Source organism: Astyanax mexicanus, chromosome 23, assembly GCF_023375975.1.
Source record: "Astyanax mexicanus isolate ESR-SI-001 chromosome 23, AstMex3_surface, whole genome shotgun sequence".
Lineage (NCBI taxonomy): Eukaryota > Metazoa > Chordata > Actinopteri > Characiformes > Acestrorhamphidae > Astyanax > Astyanax mexicanus.
In genome coordinates, this window is record NC_064430.1 from 4912670 (window position 1) to 4934590 (window position 21921).

Here is a 21921-nt window from a genome sequence, read left to right on the forward strand (position 1 = left end):
CCCTTTGGTATCTCCAAGTATCTTTTTCGGGAATCTCCAAGTGTCCTTTTGGACATCTCCAAGTGTCCCTTTGGTATCTCTTTGGAGCTTCGGGTTCGCCGTCTGTACTTCACACTCCGGATCGGTAGGGGCGGTAATGCGCTGTGATTGGTCTGAACTCCGGGAGAAGAAGTTAAGAGGCCGGCTGTTTGTTGTTGTTTGGTATATTAGAGTTATCATAGAGTTAATATAGAGTTAATATAATGTTTAAAACGGAGAAGGTGCTGCATTTAAAGAGCAGTAGAGGGGGGAAGGTGCGGGTGGTGAGGGAGCACTATGTGAGGGAGCGGGTGAGCTGCGGCTGCGCAGTGTGTGAGGCGGGCTGTGACCGCGGTAAGATACATACACTACACTATATTACATTATATATAACCACCACAGCACTCTATATAACTATATAACTATATATACATGTATAACTATAACATTGTATCACTATAGAACTTACACATGTAACATTTTCCCTGTGGCCAAGAGATACAGCTTACAGTTAACGTTAAACCACAACACTGTATAACTAACAGTAATATAATTATATATCTTTATTTAAACCTATATAACTGTAAAACTATTGAACTATAGAACTATTTTATTGTATAAACGTAGACCTATAGAGCTGAATAACTATTGAACCACATATCTTTATCACTGTGTAACTTTTGAACTATAAAGCTGTATGATTGTAAAACTATATAACCATTGAGCTATAAAGCTGTATAACTGTATATATGTAGAACTATAGAGCTGTACAACTGTAGAAATGTATAGAACTGTAGATCTATAGAGCTGTATATCTGTAGAACTATAGAGCTGTATAACTGTAGAACTATTAAACTATAGAGCTGTAGATTTGTACAGAACTATTAAACTATGGAGTTGTATAACTAACGTCATAGAACTATAGAGCTGTATAATTGTATAACTGTAGAACTATTAAACTATAGAGTTATATAACTGTAGAACTATTGAGCTGTATAACTATATAACTATTGAGTTGTATAATTGAAGGGCTATTAAACTATAAAGTTGTATAAGTGTAGAACTACTGAACTATAAAGCAGAAGAATTATAGAAATATATGTAACTGTATAACTGTAGAGCTAAGGAGCTGTATAATTGTATAACTGTGTAACTATAGAACCATATGACTATATACCTATAGAAATATATAACTATAGAATAATATATCCATATAACTTATACATTTAACGTGAGACAATACACTTATTATCTCTTTAACTTACCTTAATATCAGATTTCCTATTTAACCTAGATAATATACTGCTTTAACAGAGTGATTTTGTATACAATCATAATAATGGAACAAAATAAGTGTGCCATTTATCAAAATGTACACAAATGTATCACAGTTTGATAAAATAACGTCATATTGCCCAGCTCTACTGCTGTAGTTTTATAAAGTATATGTATAAATTATACATGCTAATGCTCCCACTGTGCTCATATAGATGGTAAGCTGCTGTCTGGGGATGTGACCCACTACGTGGTGCCGGATGCTGTAGTGGTGCGGGACTTTCTGGAGGTCCTGGAGTTTAGAGAGTTGCAAGGGATTGTGTTTACCCAGACGGCCTGTCAGGCTGCACATCACGCCCGAGGACGGAGGTATGCTGCTGATACGATGTCTGTTAAATTATATAATTTAACAATGTTAAATTATAACACTCTGAGGCTGGATCAGAGTCTGAACCAAGGTTACATTGTAGTCTGTACATTTAGTTCATTGGTTTCACTCTGCATAACTTTACTAAATGGGTGGAGTCTCCCTATACTATACCTGCACTGATTGGTTTGTAGAATATTGTCAATTTGATGAGATGCATTTCCAGATGTTGTGCTGAATTCTGTCTACCTGATAGAATTTGACTCCCCAGTCATGTGATTTGATTTATTTCAGTTATTTCAGTTTATGAATGAAAGTTAATCTACAGTTACAGTAGTTACAGTAATCACCAGAGTAATCTGTTGTAGCCATACTGCTGCGTGATGCGCCTCTACGTGAAGGTAGTCGGATTTCGGCACAAGACCAGTTCTGTTTCTTCTTCTATTGTTTAATAAGTGACGATAGCCTGCCTCAACTTCTCGTAATTGGTCCGAAAGTCCTAAACCATCTGTAAAATTGTTTTCAGGTTCATTAGATCCAGAGTGAGACCACTTAAAAGGCCAAAAGGCCTGACCAATTTTTGGTTTTGTGACCTAGAGTGTGGATTGGTCCCTTGCTAAATTAAATAGTGTGTGGAATGCAGAATGTCTTTTTTTCTTTCTTTCTGTACTGTGTATGTCAAATTATTCTTATTATTACATTCTGCAGGCACTATAACAGGTTACGTGGTCTCCTGAAGGACCCCCGCCATGACTGCGTCTTGTTTGCCAATGAGTTTCAGCAGTATTCCTACTGCCCCCGAGAGAAAGGAGAGACGCAGGAGAAATGGCACACAAGGTGACTGATAATTTAATTTAGTGTGATTTGTGAAGCTTATCATTCATGATATTAATGATGATATCATGATATCACGATATTAGACCTGTCACAATAACAGCATTTTGTGGACAACATATATTGCGATATATTGATGATGATGATGATGATGATGATGATGTAATCTAAAGACCATATAATGCCAACAAAATAACGAAAGAATAAGAGGATAATAAAGCAAAATTGCATTAATTTCTAATTAAATAAATAGTTTGGAATGGCCATTCATTGCACCACTGGCAAATTTGTTTTTGTTAATTTAGTAAATTAAGTTGTTTTACATTTGAACAAGCATGCAAATAAACACATATGACACCAAAAAAATCTGTAATTTTCATATCTATGCGTATTTTACCCTCTTCAGTAAAACAGATGATGTAAAGTATTGTAGAGAATCATTTTGTGATGTATAAAGAATCAAAGAATCGCAGTATTTTGATATCAATACAAGCTGATCTTGAGCATTTGTGCTGGTTTCAGGTGTGTGTATCATGCAGCAGTGTGGTATTATAACCACCTGGCTGGTCTGAAGCCAGTGGTTATGATCACAGAAGACCAGGACGCTGTTAAGGAGTACAGCAGTCTCAACAGTGGGGTTTACGTCATCTCAACCCGAGTATGTGTGTTGTTTCTACTTTTATATCAGCGTTAGAAATGCAATCAAAGAAAACAAATTATTTGGCTAAAGTCTAAATACCAAATACTTTTTTTGTGCAGGTGTTCTTTTATTTTTGACACTGTTTTCAATATTTTGTATAAAAAAAGAGTATATAAAATCATAGTCTATAAAATTATAATTTATCTCTCTCTAATGTAGCTGCTGTTTTTGTGCCATCGTAATTTGCTGTTGTTTTATATACTCTGTGTTATATGTGTATTGATCATTATATTTTATTCTTCTTTTGTAACTTCTGTGAATTATTTATATCTGCTACTGGATGTCTAGAATTTCCCACTGGGATCAATACAGTATCTGTCTGTCTGTCTATCTACCTACCTTCCTGTCTGGCTATCTGTCTGTCTCTGTCTGGTGTCTATCTGTCTGTGTCTATCTGTCTTCTGGCCTTTATGTTTACTATTTGTCTGTCTGTCTGCTGGTCTGTCGGCTGTGTGTCCGTCTTATCTATCTGTCTGTCTGTCTCTTTGCTGGCCTCTCTGTCCATCTCTGTCTGTCTCTGTCAGTCTGTCTATCTCTGTCTGTCTGTCTCTCTGCTGGCCTGTCTGTCTATATCTGCCTGTCTGTCTGTCTGTCTTTTTTTTGTCTGTCTGTCTTTGTCTGCCTGTCTATCTCTGCCTGTCATTGTCTGTCTCTATTTCTGCTGGTCTTTCTGTCTGTATGTCTGTCTATTGACTGGCCTGTCTGCTATCTGTCTTTCTGCCTTTCTTTCTGTCTCCTGGTCTACCATCTATCCATCTATCTATATCTGTATCACTGTAGGAATATTTGGAAACCTTTTGGCCAGATCTCCAGGCAGCCCAGGAGCTGTACACGTCTATTTCTCAGGCTCTACAGGAGAGAGAAAGTGAAGCTACAGAGAAGGAGTATACTGAGCACCTGCCTGCTGAGGTTCTGGAAGCCGGGATAAAATCTGGGAGATACATTCAGGTACAGCCCAGTTACTTTTAGTTTAATGACTAATGTGTCTTTGAAGATGTGATGAAAAGTTACTTTATTTCAGTAATTCAGATATAAAATATATAGATGTATTACACACCGAGTGATCTATTTTAAGCATTTATTTTATTGTTGATGATTATGGTTTAAAGCCAATGAAAAAAAACAAAAAACAAAAATCAGTGTCTCTTTGGCAGTGTGCCAAGTCCTGCTGGAAAATGAAATCCGCATCTTCATAAAAGTTGTCAGTAGCAGAGGGAAGCATGAAGCGCTGTAAGATTTTGTGGGAAAACAAAACTGCAGACGACGTATCTCTCCAAACCATCACTGATTGGTGGAAACTTCAAACTAGACCTCAAGCAGTTTGGACTGTGTGTCTCTCCACCCTTCCTCCAGACTCTGATCCCTTGATTTACAAATTAAATGTAAAATGTACTGATGATTAGTGATGGTTTGGAGATGGTTTCCCTCTGCTGACAATGTTTATGGAGATGCAGATTTCATTTTCCAGCAGGACTTGGCACACTGCCCACACTGCCAAAAGTATTGCTTGGTCTTATATAATATTCTAAATTTCTGCGAATTTTCTGTTTTTTTTTTTTTTTTTTTTTTTTTCTTTCAGCTGTAAGCCGTAATTATTATCAACAATAAAAGTATAAACACTTAAAATAGATCACTCTGTGTGTTTAATACATCTATATAATATGAGTTTCACATTTTGAACTGAATTACTGAAATAAATTAACTTTTCAATTATATTCTATTTTTATTTTTTTTTGAGATGCACCTCTATCATTACTGATCTTTTTGCAGGGCACACTCAGTGTGAACAAGCATCGTGCCCAGCATGAGGCCTTTGTGCGGTTTGAGGGTTCTTCAAGCAAGAATGCAGGTCAGCACCTGCATAATCACTTTCACTATTATACTATTTACTCCATAAAGCTGGAATTTACAGGATCACCCTTTAAGTTCTACCTCTGGCTCTGTCCACAGATCTGAACAGTGATATTCTGATCAGTGGGGGGAAGCTTCGGAACCGGGCTATACATGGTGACCTGGTGGCTGTGGAGCTTTTGCCCCGCGGTGAATGGAAGGGTCGGACCACGGCGCTAACAGAGGAGCAGGGGGAGGAGAAGACTGGTGAAGATGCTCAGAGCCAGCCCATGCCTTCAGGTAACTGCAGCAACCCAACAAACCATCATTATAAAAAAAAAAACTTGTATATTACAAATATTTACAATATAATAAAAATTATAAAAAACATGAATAGCGTCTAAAATAAAGGCAACATTTTTTAATCAAATCTTATAGGTATTTCTTTCATATTTTATACATAAAAAAAACAAAAAAAAACATAATTCTGTCCCATCCTCTGTGTGTCATCTGTAATAGTGCAAATTTCCCTCTTTGGAAATAAAAAAGGATGATCTTATCTTACAACAATGGTGAAATGGTAAACTGCAGTAACACATAGACTCAGAATTCAAAGTTAAGCAATAGTAGCCTTTAATGGTTTAATGATTAAAAAATAAATGCTGGTTTTAAAACCAAAACTAAAAAAAACAATAGAGAACATCATAATGGAAATGCATTTATATATAATAGGTATCCCAAATCATACAGCAATCAAACATAAATAACATTATGCAGACCTCCTTGTTTCTAAGCTCATTATCCACTGATCATAGGGAACTTTGTAGTTCTATAATAAACAAGAGGAAAAGCTCACAGAACAGTTGCGTATCCTTTTTAGTATTTTGTTTTTAACGTATATTTTGATATTTTATAGGAGATATGATCGCCATCTAGTGGTGTTTTTTAATTGGCAGAGTCTGCGTTTACAGTGAAATGCAGAAAAAAACTTAGTTTTTTAAATTATCCATATCCAAATATCCTTTTCTTCTGTCTTTTCGTCTCTCTCTCTCTCTCAACTATTAATTTTCAATTTAAAATAGCTTTATTGGCATGAATTGCAATTAACTTTTGCCAAGGCAATGAAACAAGTAGTTAACATACAAAAGGTAAAATATAACAATAAATATAAAACAGCATACATTGACATACATTACATATAAAAGTAAATCATATATAGATAAATAAAAAACAGATAGATAAATGAATAAGATATCTATCTATCTATATCTATTTGGCTGATAGTGTTATGGTCTCAGCTTCTTCTCCAAGAACGACTCTGAGTTTATCACCATTAGACAGAGATGGGAATGCAGGATTTATCTTATTAATATTTAATAATCATATTTATTTTATTATCTCTCTCTCTCTTTCTCTCTCTATCTCTCTCTCTCTCTCTCTCTTTCTTTCTCTGACTGTAGGCAGGGTGGTAGGTATTCTTCAGAGGAACTGGAGGGATTATGTGGTGACGTTTCCCCCGCGGGAGGAGCTTCAGTCACAGAGTCGAAACTCCCAGAAGATTCTGGCGGTTCCGTGGGATTACCGCATCCCAAAGATCCGGATCAGCACCCAGCAGGCCGAAGCCCTTCAGGTACACCTCACTGGGCCACTGGGACCCATTTGTTAAAGCACAAAGTGTTGTATGTGTCCTGTTCATTAAATGAATAGCAATGGCCAATGTGCTCATGGCAAGGCATCGCGAATTATTTGTGAATTATTATATCACAGGTCCGTACTTCCATGAGGCATGGCAGAAGTCATGGGGAACTATATTGGCTGATGTGGCATGTTTTTTTTAAAATGTTCAGTACTAAGATATTTAATTTCTGTGTGAAGGACCACAGGGTGATTGTGCGAGTGGACTCGTGGGATAGCACCTCCCTCTACCCCAACGGCCACACTGTGAGGGTCCTGGGGAAGGCAGGGGAGCTGGAGACTGAGATTCAGACCATACTGATAGAAAACAGCATCCATGTTCCAGCTTTCTCTGAAGCTCAGGTCAGTAAAATGATTTAGGTGCTTGAGTAAACAGTAAGCATAACTATGTATGGTGTAAGAAAAACAATGCACAAAATGACCACTGCATCAGTTAAACACACACAGAGCAGACAGCTAATAGTTTTTTTTGTATTGTATTATTTGTTAGACACTTTAATATACAAAAAAATAAAAAATAATAATGTCTCAAACATTGTGCTGTTATGTAGAAGCTTATATAAAAAAAAAGTTTTAGTACATTTTTTACAGTTTGCATGTTGTTTTTTATCTGTATTATTTACTAATTATTTACTCAATGTAAATCTACAATGTAGAAAATGATACAAATAAAAAAAATAAAACATTAAATAAGAAAAGGTACATCCAAACTATTGACTAGTACTGTAATTATAATAATGTAACAAAAATTGCAACATAAACATTATATAATGTAAAAAGAAAATGACCACAGTACTAAAGTGCTGAATGTGTGTGTGTATTTGTCTGTTTGTGTGTATTTGTCTGTTTGTGTGTATTTGTCTGTCTATGTTTCTGCATATGTCTGTCTGTTTCTGTCTGTGTATTTATGTGTCTGTCTGTGTGTGTATTTGTCTGTCTGTGTGTGTATTTGTCTGTCTGTGTGTGTATTTGTCTGTCTATGTGTCTGCCTGTGTCTGCCTGTGTCTGCCTGTGTCTGCATGTATTTGTCTGTATATATGTGTCTGTCTGTGTGTCTGCATGTGTCTGTCTGTGTCTGTATTTATGTCTGTCTGTGTCTGCATATGTCTGTCTGTGTCTGTATTTATGTCTGTCTGTGTCTGCATGTGTCTGCCGGTGTTTGTATGTCTGTGTGTGTATTTGTGTGTCTGTCTGCGTGTGTATTTGTCTGTCTATGAGTCTGCCTGTGTCTGTATGTATGTGTCTGTCTGTGTGTATGTATGTGTCTGTCTGTGTGTGTATTTATGTGTCTGTATTTACATGTCTATGTGTCTGCACGTGTCTGTATGTGTCTGTCTGTGTCTGTATTTGTCTGTCTCTCTCCAGTTGCGAGAGATGCCTGTAAACTCAGCAGATCAGCCGTGGCAGATGGACGGGGCGGAGGTGAGCTCTCGGCGGGACCTGCGGGACACTCACCTGGTGTTCAGTATTGACCCGCTGGGCTGTGAGGACGTGGACGACACCCTGTCTGTCCAGACGCTGCCTGGAGGGAAGCGGCTGGAGCTCGGCGTTCACATCGCAGACGTCACACACTTCGTTAAAGAGGGATCGCTCACGGATCTGGAGGCTCGATCCAGGTGAGTGGCTTCTACAATAAACACAGTACCAGTCAAAAGAGTGGACACACCTCTTCTTATTTAATCTTCTTCTTTATTCATTCATTTAATTTATTTTCTACATTGTAGATTAATATTAAAGACATGAAAACAATTAAGGGGCACATATGGAAGTTTATGTAGTAAACAGTTAAAAAAAAAAAAAAAAAAAAAAAAAAAAGGTGATTAGTCCTCCACATTAATCCCCTGATCTAAACCTAATGAACTGAGATGGTGATTTGAGGTGATTTAATTGGGATGAGCTGGAGCTTCACAGCGTGAAGGAAAAGCAGCAACTATTGTTCAGCACCTCCAGAAACTCCTTCCTTCCAAGATGCTGAGAAAAGTATTCCAGGTGACTCTCCCTCATGAAGACCCTGAGATTCATAAAAAAACCAAGAGTGTGCAGATCTGAACTCTGAAAAATGTGAGACTTATTTAGAATAATCTAAAGTTTAATTCTAACATATTCTAGTTTGTTTAACACTTTTTTTGTTTATAGAATAATTCTGCATGTGTTCCAGTATTTCTTATATATAGTCTTTAATATTAAATTTACAGTGTAAAAAAAAATAATAATAAAAAGAAAGAAAACACATTGAATAAGAGAGAAGGTTTGTCCAAAACTTCGAGATTGGTACTGTATAGTGTTGTAAATGATATTTTTACGATACATATGATGCGACGTGGCACAGCCCTAGCTTTTTTTACTTTTACTTTTTTTTTGTTCTGCTTTTTTTTTTTTTTTTTTCATGTTATGCATCTCTCCACCCCTCCTCCAGGGCCACCACCTATTACCTGGCTGACCGGCGGTATGACATGCTGCCTACCGTCTTGAGTGCTGACCTCTGCTCCCTACTAGGAGGAGTGGACAGGTAAGACACCTATACACACACACACACACTTTCTTTACACCTTCGGCTTTCTGAGATCCAGTATTTTGTGCCTAAACAGGTATTTATACTGGATGATAAAGGGTAGATACATCTCTTTTTGCATCGTTATCCGGGCTCAAAGTAGCTCTACACTTCATTGGTAGAATCAGGAGAGATCTGACATTTAAAATAAGGCATGATAAATCACAATTTAGGTCACAATAAGTCAACCATCGGGCACAGGAACAAATAGGTAGTTGAGGAGTTCGCAAAATTCATTCTATGGAAATGCATGAAATCCAGCTTTTGCTGAAAATATCTGGCTACTGTCGCATATTAAAATGCAAATAACCAACAACAAATGACATAAACAATGCTCAAAAAATGTTTTACTATTTGTTCTAGTGCTCGACGGTTGACTTATTGTGACCTTAAATTTGAAGATGGCAACGCCCGTAGATTTACCTACGCTATAGGATGTAAACAGTGGCTTTTAATAAACATCTTAAAAAAAACATCTTTTAAAGTCTTAAATGCCTCATTTTAAATGTCAGGACTCTCCGGATTCTACCAATGAAGTGTGGAGCTACTTTGACCTTGAATAATGGTTGAAAAAAGCAATTTATCTGTAGGTGCAAACTATGCTTTTTGGGCAAAGTGCACAAAATTACTGGAGAGTGGAGGGGGGCTGTTCAACAAAGGTAAGTACTTTATATCATTTATTTATATTTTATTTATTTATTTATAAAATTGAGGAAACCGGTTGCCTTAAAAAAAGTTAAGTAATGGCTAAAGAAAACTTAAAATTTAGCATAACTTAGAACATCAAGTTATTACAGCTAAAGAAGAAGTTGATTTAACTTTTTTATTTTTGTTATACTTTAACACCAGATAAGTTGAGTTTACTTAACTTTTTTAAGGCAGCCGGTTTGCTCAATTTTTTTAAGTAATGGGGAATTAAAACTTGAGTTAGCATAAATTAAAACATCAAGTTATTACAACTAAAGGGCAAGTTAATTTATTTCTAAGGTAGTCCAGGGGGAATCACTATGATCACACTGATGGTGTTAGTCAGAAACTGTTGGACACACCCAGTATGCAAATAGATTGTGACAGAAGCCAATGGAAAAGAAGCTGTTAATGGGAACAGACTAAACTCAGTTATTATAAGTTGATTCAACTTATCAAAGAAATCAGTTTAAATAGTACAGAATTTGTGCCCACAAATGTTCAACTAACTCAAAATAGTTAATAGAGTAATGTTTAGAAATATCCAATTTTATGTAAAACAGACTTAAATCCTTTGAGTTAAAACAGCGTATGGGTTTACAGTATACTACTTTACACAGATATGCTATGAGTGTCCTGTGGGAGCTGGACGCCGAGTCTCTGGAAGTGTGTAAGGTGTGGTACGGCCGCACGCTGATCCGCTCCTCCTACCAGCTGCACTACGAACTCGCCCAGAGCCTTCTGAACGGGGAAGAGGCCGAGGTGCCGGAGCTGGCCCAGCTGGAGAGCTCTGAGCAGGGTCAGAAGCTGGCTGAGCTCCTGCAGGCCCTGGAGACTCTGACCCGGATGGCCCGGCACCTGCGGGCGCAGAGAGATAAGGGCGGAGCTCTGGAGCTGGAGGGGGTGGAGGTGAGGGCACAGCTGGATGAAGATAAGAACATCGCTGCTCTTGTGCCCAAACAACCCCTGGAGGTCCACGAGACCGTGGCGGAGTGCATGATCTACGCCAACCACTGGGTGGCGCGCAAGATCCAGGAGAGTTTTCCCCACCAGGCGCTGCTGAGGCACCACCCACCTCCCCGGCAGGAGTTCTTCAACCAGCTGATCGACTGTGCCAAGACTCGGGGTTTTACTATTGATACAAGGTAGGTAATAGGACTGCACGATTTGGGCAAAATATCTTATTGCGATTTAAACAGTGATTATTTTTAATCCATTAAACCCTTGACCTGTAAAAATGGCTAACATATCTATCGAATAATATACTAAACATCTTTCCACATAAAATATTGGAATAAAAAAAAGGCAATTAAAGTCAGTTTTATTTAAAAATTTCAAGGAACAAGGCTCATTCTATGAGCCCAAGCACTACAATCCCCAGCACTCTACGGACTACAAACATGATGATGTCACGGCACACATGTGAAAAGTAGGCTGTGTCTTATAGGGGTGGACGATAAGGCTCTAAAATAATATCACGATGTTTCATGGTATTTTCACGATAGCGATACTTTTGGCGAAAAATTATTTAAAATTTTATTATTGCATGCAATATCAGATTTGATCAGATTTGCAACAGAAGTCAATGATCCAGAATGTCATAATAGTCCAAATATCTCCATATACAGGATTAAAGTAAAATAAATGATACTGGACAGATCTGTCTCTATTAGATATATAATAGGAAATGAGAACAGTGTGAATTTTTCTTTTTCTAAAAACAGCAAAAAAGTACAACCCCTGGCAAAAAGTATGGAATCACCAGTCTTGGATGAGCACTCCTTCAGACATTTCATTCTGTAAAACAAACTCTGATCAAAAACATGATACAATAATAAGGTCATTCCAAAGTGCAACTTGTTGGCTTTCAGGAACACTCAAAGAAATGAAGAAAAAACATTGTGGAAGTCAGTGAATGTTACTTTTATTGACCAACCACAGGGAAAAAAATATGGAATCACTCAATTCTGAGGAAAAAAGTATGGAATCATGAAAAACAGATAAACAAAAGATCATTCAAAATACATCACTAGTATTTAGTTGCACCACCTTTGGCTTTTATAACGGCTTTCAGTCTCTGAGGCATGGACTTGATGAGTGACAAACAGTATTCTGCATCAATTTGGTGCCAACTCTCTTTGATAGCAGTTGCCAGATCAGCTTTGCAGGTCGGAGCCTTCTTGTGGACCATTTTTTTTCAATTTCCACCACAGGTTTTCAATTGGGTTGAGATCTGGACTATTTGCAGGCCATGACATCGACTGAATGTGTCTTTCTCCAAGGAATGCCTTCACTGTTTTTGCCCTATGGCACGATGCATTGTCATCTTGGAAAATTATTTCATTATCTCCAAACATCTGTTCAATTGAAGGGATGAGAAAACTGTCCAAAATGTCAATGTACACTTGTGCATTGATAGAAGAATTAACCACAGTCATCTCCCCAGTGCCTTTGCCTGACATGCAGCCCCATATCATCAAGGACTGTGGAAATTTGGTTGTTTTCTTCAGGCAGGCCTCTTCATAAATCTCACTGGAACGGCACCAAACAAAAGTTCCAGCATCTTCACCTTGTCCAATGCAGATTCTTGACTCATCACTGAAGATAACTTTCATCCAGTCATCCACAGTCCATGATTGCCTCTCCTTAGCCCACTGCAGTCTTGTTCTTTTATGTTTAGGTGTCAATTATGGTTTTCTTTTAGCTTTCCTGTATTGAAATCCCATTTCCTTTAGGCGATTTCTTACGGTTCGGTCACATACATTGGCTCCAGCTTCTTCCCATTTATGCTTCATCTGTTTAGTTGTACTTTTTCGGTTTTCAAGACAAATGGCCTTAAGTTGCTTGTCTTGACGCTTTGATGTCTTTCTCGGTCTACCAGTACGCTTGGCTTTAACAACCATTCCATGCTGTTTGTATTTGGTCCATATCTTGGATACAGCTGACTGTGAACAGCCCACATCTTTAGCAACCATGCGTGAAGAGTTACCTTCTTCAAGAAGTTTCACAATCCTCTCTTTTGTTTCAAGAGACATTTCTCTTGTTGGAGCCATGGTTCTTGCCACTCTAATTCGTCCAGCAGCCCTCCAAGGTGTCATGACTGCAGGTGTTTTTAACTGCAGACTAACGAGCAGATCTAATCTGAGGCAGGTGTCCATTTAGGGAAAGGAAATTGACTGGGTGTGTCCTTATTTTCTACCTTCAATTTGAGTGATTCCATACTTTTTTCCTCAGAATTGAGTGATTCCATATTTTTTCCCCTGTGGTTGGTCAATAAAAGTAACATTCACTGACTTCCACAATGTTTTTTCTTCATTTCTTTGAGTGTTCCTGAAAGCCAACAAGTTGCACTTTGGAATGACCTTATTATTGTATCATGTTTTTGATCAGAGTTTGTTTTACAGAATGAAATGTCTGAAGGAGTGCTCATCCAAGACTGGTGATTCCATACTTTTTGCCAGGGGTTGTAGTACCCTGATGTGATAATTAGGTATTTAGGGGTGGGTGATATGGTTATGGATATTTTAGGGTATAAAATTGTTCACGATATTCAAAATGTTTGGCGATATTATCATTATTGGCTAATTTAAAGCACAGCTTCTGCAATTGAAAAATCGCGTCCATTCAAATTGTAAATTCAATTTTAAAAACGATGAAATGTTCAGCCCCAACATTTTTGGCACAATTTTTTATTATTAGGCGTGCAACGATAAATGAAACCTTTTTTTTATTTTTTTTTATTAGCAGGGTAAAATCATACAAATATAATAAGGCCTTAATTTGTCTTAAAATATCTTAAATCTATCTCCAAATCTTTCACTTCACATACGCATGTTTTTTTTAAATATTTTTTAATATCTTTTCTCGGGACAACATGAAACTGAAGATAAGACTTTGACTGTGACATTATAAAGCACATCATGATGGCCTCCAGGAACTGAGCCACATAGCAGTTTTTCAACTTAATACTGACCCCAAACACTGCAACAGTATGCCCTCTCTCTGGGCTCCAGCAGCTGATGGCAAGCTGCATGACAAGGATTCGAACCAGCGATTTACAGATCATACTGGCAGCTCTGACTGTACGTTCACACCGAACGCGATAAAATCGCTCTGTGTCGCCTGTCCAACAGGCGATGAGTCGCTTGGGGGCGTGTCTCACTCAGAACGAGCTGTCGCTGGTGGGCGTTTTCCAAATACGGCACATACAGAAACAAGGGTTCAGCCTCTCTACACAATTCCTAAACATTAAAAACTATTATAACTATTTTTAAGTACAATTATTTAACATAATTATTTCATATTACAATAAATGGGTTTACTTAAATACAATACATTAATTTCCTTAATGTAGTAAATCATTCTCTTAATTTGTCCATAATTTCAAATATTGTTAACTTAATGTATTAAATAAATTCTTGTAATTAATATGTTTACTTAAATATAGTAAATCATCCTCTTGATTTAATAAACAGTCTTTCTCTTAATTTAATAAATAATTCCCTCAGTTTTAATAAATCTTTCTGTAAAATGTAATGAATAATTCCCTCAGTTTTACCTAAATCGTTTCAAATTCCATACCTCAGTTTGAACAAATTGTTACGTTAAATGTATTAATTACTTTCTTCAGTTGTAATAAATCATTATGTTAACTTTAATAAATAATTCCCTTTGTTTCAATAAAAGGTTCTGTTAATTAAAAAAAATATTCCCTTAGTTGTCATAAATCGTTCTGTTAATTTATAAATAATTTCCTCAGTTTAATATATAGTTTTCTATTAAATAAGGTAATTCTGTAAGGATCGTACTATAGTGGGGTAGCCGCTGGTGAAGTGGAGTATTTTACCTCAGATCAGCTCAGTTCAGTTCTGTTCTCTCCGTTTTGCTGGCGGAATAAATCTTCAGATGGAACCGAAAATCAGAGCAGCGATTTCAGGACGGACATATGAGAATCTGTTTCTGATTGGTAGTCGACGCCGCTCGTCGCTGCTCATTTGCATAAAGTTAAGTTCTGGTCAACTCTCTCGCGTCGCTCAAACCGCCCGCTTTGCATCGCGCCACGTCGCTGCCTGTCGCCCAGTGTCGCTCGCTCTCATTGAAAATGAATGACTTCCGGCTGCTTTGTCGCTCGCGTCGCTTTCGGTGTGGACGCACGGTTAGTCTGCTGGAATACTCTGCGCCCTTGTGTTTAGTTATTTTTACACAATTTATATTGTTACACTGTAGCTGTACATTGACTACTTTACATTGTATCAGTGCCATATCTTCAGTGTTGACCCATAAAACGTATTATAAAATATTTACAAAAATGTGAGGGCTGTACTCACTTTTGTGAGATACTGTATACTGAGTTACTGGTGGACTGCAGAAGTAGCGGAGATGAAACGGTAAGTATAGGAGAGTGTAAACGTAACGAAAACAAGTACAACGTGAAAATGAACTTAAACCTGCCGTTTGTCGATTCACTGTCTGCACCCAAAATGCTTTTCTCAATTTTTGCCGTTTTCTACAGGATAATTTCTGTTGTCTACTTCTTATCCTTGTGTAATCCTTGATTTTTGTGAATCTCTATATGGCAACAGGTCAAATAAAACTTTGGCTGATTCCCTGGACCATGCAGTGGACCCTCTGGACCCCCTGGTAAACAGGCTGATGAGGGTGATGGCCACACAGGCCATGTCAAATGCCCTGTACTTCTCCACTGGATCCTGCCCAGAGGAACAGTACTATCACTATGGTACAGTATTTTATGTTTTTTGCATTTAGTCTGCCTTCAGTGGTTTGTGCTACAGATTATAGTAGGGCTGCATGATATTGGAAAAAATTACATCTTTTTTTCTCGCATCAGGACCGATTAAGAGCAGTTTTAGAGTCTGCACTGAGCACTCAAAACCCGAGGAAAAAACAACAACAACAGTAATTGCCCTTTAATCAGGCATTTAAATGGCTTTTTAGAAGTAGAAAACGAGCGTAGTTTTTCTGTGATTAAAAGCCTGAATTCAGCTGTAACTGGAAATATCTGCACTGCAAAACTGTGCTGGACTGAAGTGCACAGATTTAGACACGTGCTTTTCTGTTTACAAGCACGTGCCCAGCCATGTGGATGGAGGCCATGCGGTTACCTCACGTTCACTCCTACCTCCCCTTGCACTTCTCAGGCAGCAGCAGCCTGTCACTCACACAGACACAGAGACAGTGCTGTGTATCTACTACTGTCCTGCGATGTGACTATTGTGCATGCAATCAACGCAATGCAATGCTTAAACGATATATCGTGCAGCCCTATTTTATGGATTTATTGTATGGGGATGCATGCTTATTTGTTGACCACTGTTCTACAGCCCCTCTATTCCTGGCATTAAGACCCTGGCAACAGAACAGCATTGCAACTTAAAGTACAGAAGCTTTTTATTTATAAACTTGTGAAGTTTAAGCTCAGCGTATCTGGTGTGTATCTCATTGGCAGGTCTTGCTCTGGATCGCTACACCCATTTTACCTCTCCAATCAGGCGCTACGCTGATATCATAGTGCACCGCCTTCTTATGGCTGCTATCCAATCAGAGAAACAGGAGGGCCTTCACAAGACATTAGCCAGCAACAAGGAACTGGAGGAACTGGCTCATCAAATCAATAACAAGAACAGAGTGAGTAGACCAACAGGTCATCCATACTGCAATGTCTAATACTAGTGCATTTCAGAAAATAAGAATATCATTGAAATGTTACTTTATTTTAGTAATTCAGGTCAGAATGTGAAATTCATATATTATATAGATGTATTACATGCAGAGTGATCTATTTTAAGCGTTTATTTATTTTATTGTTTGTGATTTTGGCTTACAGCCAATGAAAAAACAATAATCTGTGTGAAAATTTGAATATTATATAAGACCTATTGGTACTTTTGGCAGTGTGGGCATTGTGCCAAGTCCTGCTTGAAAATGAAATCTTACAGCACTTTACGCTTCACTCGGCTGACAACGTTTATGGAGATGCGGATTTCATTTTCCAGCAGGACTTGGCACAATGTGCCAAGTAACTTTTGGCTAGTTTTTTGAGATGCACCTGTATTTGTGAAGTGGTATTTTTAATTTAATGCTATTGCCAGTGCACATATTTTAAATAATGGTTTATTTGTTACTCTTATCATTTATTGAATGGATGTTGCATCATTGCATTTGCTTAGACAAGGGATAAGGACTAGGCAACATGATAGAAATCAATGGTGGCACACTATTTAAAGACATTTTTATTATAGGTATGCAAAGAATATTTAGCAGACGAAATTATTTGGCTGATAATAGTGGCAAAAACACACTTGGCGTTTGGCCAAACAATTAAAAATGAAAAGCAAAGCATTTATGAAAAAATTGGCAAAAATTAATGTAAAAATCTGCTAAAAACATATTGAGTATGGAGTATTTGTTTAATTTTGTTCAGCTTCTATTTCATTTCAGTGTATCTAATTTATTCACAATATATAATATTTATCACAATATTTTGACACACAGTTGTAAAAATAATAGTTTCCTTCTTGATTTTGTAAATTTACCCCTTTCAAAGTTACAGTCTATAATTATGTATTAGATCCTCAAGGACATTTGGTGACTTAGTACTTGGTGGTGAAACTCTTGTTGGTAAGCACAGAGGTCACATGTTTCTTGTAGTTGGTCATTAGTTGGGGATCTTGGGGAGGACTTTGGCTTAACTCCACTTTATTGAGAATCTCCAAATCCTAAAGGTTTTAAGGACATTGCTTGTCAACTTGAAGTTTGAGCTCCAGATTTTCCATGGGATTAAGCTCTGGAGAATGGCTATGCCAGTTTTGGGTCATTGTCATGCTGGAAGACCCATCCACGACTCATCTTTAGTGTTCTGGCTATGGCTAGGAAGTCTTTTTTCAAGATTTAACTGCTTCAGCAGAGAAACAGCACCAAAACAGAATGTTTCCTCCTCCACGTTTGGCAGTGCGGATGGTGTTTTTTGCAGACATATACAGCATTTTTCTGCCTCCAAACACATTACATTCTCACAATCTTTCTCTGAATTATTCAGGTGATTCACGGTAAAAAAAAAAAAATACAATACAATAATACGTTTCATAATTCAGTTACATTTAATATATAAAATACATACGTTTTTGTCCTGCAGGCGGCGCAGCATGCTCAGAAGCAGTCTGTAGAGCTGTTCCAGTGTCTGTACTTCAGAGACAAGGACCCCCTGACGGACGAGCGATGCGTAGCTGATGCTGTTATCTACACTATCAGAGCCAACGGCATGCTGGTCTTTATCCCGCGGTGAGAACTCTGTTCTTTAAGACTTCTGGTAGAACAGCTAGTGTGGGATTTTAGTGCATCACTGTGGAGTGTCTCTTTTTAAGATTGTAGAAATTCTTGGTGAGCTGTTGTGTCATTGTTTGTGTTGATACAGGTACGGTTTAAAGGGGGCAGTGTATCTGAAGAATCGGGAGGGTCAGGTGGTCAGTGTGAGGGATGATGGCAGCTGTGAGTGGCAGGTGGGGACACTGCAGAGGTATCCAGACCGGATCAGCACCTCCACCAGCAGAGGAACACACACCTTTCACCTGTTTGACCATGTCACAGTAAGTTCCCAAAAACATACATAAACAAGCGTGATTACATATATATATATATATATATATATATATTTTTTTTTTATTATTATTAATAATACAAGTTAAGAACAAATATTAAAGAGGCATTAAACCCCCTGATTTTAGCTGTCTTCATCCTCAGCTCAAATAAAAAAAAAGGCAAAACAAAAAAAGGGAGGGGTAGTTTGGGAGTGGCACTGGATGATGTATGGGTTTAGGGGTGGGGCAGGAGGATGAGCTGATTGGCTGAGCTGCAGCAGCAGCAACAGTAGTGTGGCTCTGATGGATAGCGCAGTGGTGAGATGCAGATGGTTGGACGCTGTCAGCAGGGGGCGGTGTTATTGATTGACTGATTTGCATATTGTGAAATTACCACAATAAAAGCGTTTTTTTAAAGGTTAGAAAATGTTTATAACATTTTAAGCAGGACTTGTATGTTTTATAACTTCAAAGGAACACATTTCAGCTATTATTAAAATTATTTAAATTACAGATAATCTGTCATTTTTTCTCAGTAAAACACTGAGTTTATAATTGTATAATTGTACGAACAAAATAAAAACTGCTATTCAAATACTCTTTCATGTATGATAGAGTAATTTATTATACTTTTGTCACTGCACATTATCCAATTAAATAGGAGCAATTCAACTCAACTCAATTTTAATTGGCTCAGCTCAACATACCATCCCTCAAATCTCTCAGAAGAAGACATGGTGGAACGAACCTCCACTTCCAACATCATCAAAGCCTCATATATCATTCTCATTTTCATCTCTACACACTAGCTATGGATATATATTTTTATAAATAATCAATAAAGCACTTTTGTAAGGCGCTCTTGACAAGTATGATAAGAAACCAATAAGAAAATGTATCACGGTACTGTAAAATATCGTCATATTGCCCAGCTCTACTTCAGAATCCATCCCCTTTTTGATCACTGCTTTTATCTTCTCCTTCTCCTCCTCAGGTGCGTATCTCTGTGGAGCCCTCTCGATGCCATTCTGACGCTGTGCACCTGGAGCTCATCAACAACAAGCCGCAGCAGGCGGTGCGGTCGGGCGAGGCTCAGCCGGCGGGGCGTGGTCAGTCCGAGCTGGTCCGGGAGGTGGTGCGCCGGGAGGAGGAGGCGTCTCTCCAGGCCGAGGAGCAGAAATCCAGACGACCCAAACTGAGCCGAGAGGAGAGAGAGTTCAGACAGAGCAGAACCCCTAATCTCTACTCCCTGCTGCAGGAGATCAGCGAGCTCGCCCTGCTGGACCTGTCCGTCTGCCATCCACCCACCGCCGAGCCTCAGACCTGCACTACATCAGCATAGCCTTCATTCAGGGACTGGAAATCCAGACGTCTGGGTCGTTTAAGAGACTTTTGATTATAGAAAGTGAGTTGTGTTTCTCAGATGTATAAAAATGATTGTATAAAGTAGATTTTGGGCTTCGGTTTGTTGGATCAGGACACTGAAAGTATTAATTTAAAAATTGCAAAAAAGCAGTTTTGATGTTGACCCAAATGAGCAAAATCATTGCTTCCTCCAGTAGATTTTTTAGGTAGCAATAGCATGGCCCACAGATAAAAAACGGCAGGTTTAAGTTCATTTTTATGCTGCACTCGCATTAAATCAAGGCCTTAATCATCACTCATCACATGAACAGGTTTAAATTATTGGCTCCTGTTTGTTGGATCAGATAACTAAAAATATTAATCAAAAAATTACAAAAAAGAGCACTTTCAATATTCCTCCAAATTCGTGAAAATGCTGAATAATTTCTACTGTTTGTCCAAATTAGTTTCTACTGAACATTTTAAATCTTATTTATTGCTTCCTCAAATATCAGGTTTAAGTTTTATGCTGCGCTTACATAAATGACATTAAATAAAGCACATTAACAGGTTTAAACTGTTGGCTCCTGTTTGGGGTTGTTGGAACAGGCAACCGAAAATATTGATCAAAAAATGACAAAAAGAGCACTTTCAAGTAAGTAAAAATGCTGAATAATTTCTACTGAACAATGACTTGTATATTTTAAGTCATTATTTTCTTTAATGGATTTTTCTAGGTACCAAAACAATGTTCCACAGACCACAAGCGGCAGGTGTGCTGAAAAACTAGGGATGCACCGAATATTTATCAACCGATAATCTGCATCGGAAAATGGCAAAAGAAAAAGCAGTGTTTGTCTGAATTTGCAAAAATAGTTTGTAAATAGTTTATACTGAACAGTGACTCTTAATTTTAAGTTGTATTCATCGTTTTTTCTAATAGAGGAACAGATACATTTTTTTAAGCAAGGGAGAGACTACAAACAACAGGTTTAAGTTCATTTTTTTACACTCTACTCATGAACTTAAGTAAACGCTCACTACTAGGGGTGGGCGATATGGCTCTAAAATAATATCACGATATTTCAGGGTATTTTTGCGATAACGATATACTTGGCGATATAGGAAAACAGAAAAATAATTACTTAATTTCAGGAATATTGTATAAGAGTATAACAGTATAATCAATGTGGCAAAATAAATAACATAGCATAAAATAATATAATGCAGCAAATAATATTGCAGAATATTTAGTGCATGCATATAAACTGCAAACTAAAACAATTATACAATAAATACACCTGAAGCTTCACAGTAAATAATAGACTACTTTTAAGACAGAACAGCCCTATTATCTCAATATGGATTTTTAATATCACGATATCTCTGTGTCACGATATATTGTATACGATATATCGAACGAATATTGCCCGCCCCTACTCACTACTGACAAAAATACTTTTTGACATATTTAAATACAGACTTTTGGACAATATTGGGAGATTGTGGTTATATGACTATTAAACTATTGTAAGTAAATAAATATATTTTTAAAACATTCCCCCCAAATTGATCTCGAACATTTTGAAGCGTGAGCCCCTGGAGTCTGAGATCTTAACAGAACTGTGTTGCAGAATTTGATTTTAGTTTACTTTAGTGAAGTTTTCTGTCTCATTCATTTCATCACCGAGCTGCTTCTCCACTGTTTTACTCAGAAACTGCCTTTAAAATAAATAATTTCCCTAAAAGGAGTTCAGTTCACTCAGTCAGCTGCACTGAAAACTCATAAACCAGAGACAGAGCAGAGTAACGAGGTAATGGAGTGCTCATGGTTTGGTTGCGGTGTGCTCAGGATATCTTTTACACAATGTTTTAAAAAAAACGATTGTATAAAGTAGATTTTGGTTGGTTTTATTTTTAAAAGTGTATTTTCTTAATAAAGTTGAATGTGAACAGACTAAATTGTTGGTTGGCTCCTGTTAGTTAGATCACCAAAAATATATGATTAATTCATCAGCAACCTTTG

At 37.6% G+C, this 21921-nt stretch overlaps 1 protein-coding gene across 1 annotated transcript; it reads left to right on the forward strand.

Moving 5' to 3' along the window:
* The first annotated feature begins 150 nt into the window (after positions 1–150).
* Positions 151–21857, forward strand: dis3l (DIS3 like exosome 3'-5' exoribonuclease). Its single transcript, XM_022665252.2, has 17 exons — positions 151–372; positions 1509–1662; positions 2369–2497; positions 3017–3152; positions 3975–4142; positions 4965–5043; positions 5145–5324; positions 6485–6654; positions 6900–7061; positions 8085–8335; positions 9136–9228; positions 10578–11102; positions 15540–15694; positions 16424–16602; positions 18110–18255; positions 18389–18560; positions 19546–21857. Exons 1-17 carry the CDS (start codon positions 243–245, stop codon positions 19891–19893), a joined length of 3177 nt encoding a protein of 1058 aa, XP_022520973.2. The 5' UTR covers positions 151–242; the 3' UTR covers positions 19894–21857.
* The last annotated feature ends 64 nt before the right edge of the window (positions 21858–21921 follow it).

Bases quoted from the DNA above. Each gene is read 5' to 3' on its own strand.
- dis3l (XM_022665252.2), top strand. From the start codon at position 243: ATGTTTAAAACGGAGAAGGTGCTGCATTTAAAGAGCAGTAGAGGGGGG. The intron at 4,143-4,964 runs GTACAGCCCAGT...ATCTTTTTGCAG, and splicing joins AATCTGGGAGATACATTCAG to GGCACACTCAGTGTGAACAA. The intron at 15,695-16,423 runs GTACAGTATTTT...TCTCATTGGCAG, and splicing joins GGAACAGTACTATCACTATG to GTCTTGCTCTGGATCGCTAC.